The 2,501-nt window shown below is 62.3% G+C and overlaps 2 protein-coding genes across 2 annotated transcripts in view; both read right to left on the minus strand.

The window, feature by feature from the left end:
* The window catches only part of TMEM98 (transmembrane protein 98), a 4,680-nt gene extending 4,436 nt beyond the window's left edge, over positions 1-244 (minus strand). The window contains exon 1 of the mRNA XM_015651252.2: positions 170-244. The gene's annotated coding sequence lies outside the window, so the exon portion shown is untranslated. The remainder of the gene's footprint in view (positions 1-169) is intronic.
* Positions 245-1,442: 1,198 nt separating this feature from the next.
* Positions 1,443-2,501, minus strand: part of LOC107215301 (rho GTPase-activating protein 27) — a 12,006-nt gene continuing 10,947 nt past the window's right edge. Inside the window, exons 16-17 of the mRNA XM_019009086.2 lie at positions 2,070-2,175; positions 1,443-1,956 (exon numbers count right to left, since the gene is read on the minus strand). Coding sequence (XP_018864631.1) covers positions 1,779-1,956; positions 2,070-2,175 — 284 coding nt within the window. The 3' untranslated portion in view covers positions 1,443-1,778. The remainder of the gene's footprint in view (positions 1,957-2,069; positions 2,176-2,501) is intronic.

Below are 2,501 nucleotides of genomic sequence, written 5' to 3' on the forward strand. Positions count from 1 at the left end.
CCCAGCACTGCTCTATGGGAGGGAGCGCTCTCAGGAGTCCCCTAGAGCGCCCGGGGAGGGGTGTGGGGGATGGCTGGGGGGGTCCCGAATGGGAGATCCCCTCCCAGCTCCCTCGGCTGCTCCCTGAGACCCTCCCGGGTCCCCCCAATCCCTCCCGGCCCCCCCGCACCTGGAGCGGCTCCGCGGCGGCCGCGAACAAGATGGAGCCGGGCGGGGGGCGCGGAGCGGGGCCGGGAGCGGGGAGGGATCGGGATGGGAGCGGGGAGGGATCGGGATGGGAGCGGGGAGGGAGCAGAGAGCGGAGTGGGAATCGACCCCGGCACCGCCCCCTCCCGCCCCGCAGCGCCCCGAGGGTCCCCTGTGCCTTTCGAAGTTCCAAAGTGCGTCCCGTGCATCCAAAAGTGTCCCAAAATGTCCCAAAACATTCCCACTGCACTCCTGAAGAATCCCCTTTGTCACAAAGCACTTCTTTGTGCTCCAAAGTGGCCCCGGTGCATCCCAAAGTGGCTCCGTTCTGTCCCAAAGTGTCCCTGCTGCACCCTCGAAGCATTGTCTTGTTCTCCAAAGTATCCCCTTGTGCCCCCAAACTTCCCCCCTGCATTCCAAACAGTCCCTTTCCTGTCCCCAGTTGGGTCCCCTCATGTCCCAAAATGCCCCAGTTGCATCCCAAATTGTCCTCATTGTGTCCCAAACCACCGTCCCTGCACACCTGAAGTTTTCCTTTTGTCCTGAAAATCCTTGTGCCCCAAAATGACCCCCCTGCACCCCAAAGTGTCTGTCTTGTCCCAGAGTGTCCCCACTGCAGGGCAGCTTGGTGCCATTACACCCCCACCACACCCCAAAGTGCCCCTGTGATGTCCCCGAGTGTCCCCTCTGTACCCCAGCCACCCCCGTGTCCCAAACTGCTGCCATGTGTTGTCCTTGCTGTGTTTCAAAGCACAGGACGTGTCCCATGTCCCCACACCTCCTCCTCGTGTCCCTGCCATGCCCTTTATTGTCCCCATTATGTCCCCAAGCACTTCAGTCATGTCCTTTGCCATCCTTTTTGCATCCCATCCAGTCCTGGTTCTGTCCCAGCCTGTCACTTTGGGTCACCCCAAAGTGTCCCCACCCCAGGAGGTGGCTCTGGGTGATGGGAACTCATGTCCCATGAGCGTGTGGCTCTCATCACATCTCACTGCCTGTGGTGACATTTGTGGTGACAGTGTTTGGTGATGCCAGCCAGGAATGGTGTCCCAGGTCACTGCAGTGTCCTGGAGTCTCAGGTCCCCTCATGCTCAGGGGGTACAAAGGCCATGTGGTGTCTCCAAGGCTCACCAGGAGCACCGAGCCCCTGCTGTGCCACCCATGTCCCTGGGCTGTCCCCATGTCCTGCCAGCAACCTCACCCTTGTGTCTGAATGGGCTCTTTATTCGGGAAGGGGGTGGGGGGCTCCAGCCACGGCACTGCCCGGCCCCTCCCTGCCCACCCACCGGTGCCACCCCTGCCCGCCCGGACACTGCCTGCTCCCACCCTGGGAATGCTGGCTCGGCGAGCCGGGCACTGCAGGGCTCCACTGACCACAGGGACCCCACCAAGCCCCCCAAACCCTGGGGCTCGACCCTCTGGACCCGGCCCCGGTGGGACAGGGTGGCCAAGGAGGACCCACTGGGGTGCCCCCCCTTGAGCCGGGTCACCGTGCTGCCCCTCATGGAGCCACCACCGAGGTGACACATGGCCAAGTCCTTCCTGGAGACGCTGCTCCATCAAGTCCCCACTGCTGGGCTTGTCCCCAGGGTTTATCTGTCCGGGAAGATGTACCCATAGTGGTTGAGGATGTGCTCCACCACCTGGTTCTGGAAGACCATGTGCATGGCCATGTTGCCCTCCTCGCAGGCCGGCCGCAGCAGCGTGGGGCCGAAGACGATGGCGACGCTCTGCACCGACATGCGGTTCTCCTCCTTGTGCTCCACCACCCTGCAGGGACAGGGGACGTGTCATCAGCACGGCCCTGACCCCGGGGCCTGTCCCCAGAGTCGTGTTCTGCCTTCCTGCACCGGGCAGGGTTTGGGGGAATACGGGGGTGTCACCTGCAGAGGTGGCGGAAAAGGACCTTCATGGTGTCATGGTGGGCGGGAGGCAGGGACTGCACCAGGTCCCGGACGCAGCGGCCCCGCAGGGACGGCTCCTGGATCTCTGCCAGGGAGGGAGGGCATGGTGGGTGCTGCCTCCAGCAGTCACAGCATCCTTGTCCCCACCTCCATTCCCATCCTCATCCCATCCTTGTCCCTATCTAATCCATCCTCATCCCAGGTCTTGTTTCCATTCGCATCTCTTTTCTTTCTCATTCCTGTCCCCAACCCCATCCTTATACCCTTCCCCATCCCATCTCCATTCCATCCCAGTTCCCATTCTTGTCTCCATCCCATCTCATTCTAACCCCATCCTTCTCCCCATCCCATCCCATCCCATCCCATCCCATCCCATCCCATCCCATCCCATCCCATCCCATCCCATCCCAT

The sequence above is a fragment of the Parus major genome, chromosome 27 (genome assembly GCF_001522545.3).
Source record: "Parus major isolate Abel chromosome 27, Parus_major1.1, whole genome shotgun sequence".
In the NCBI taxonomy this organism is placed as follows: Eukaryota; Metazoa; Chordata; class Aves; order Passeriformes; family Paridae; genus Parus; species Parus major.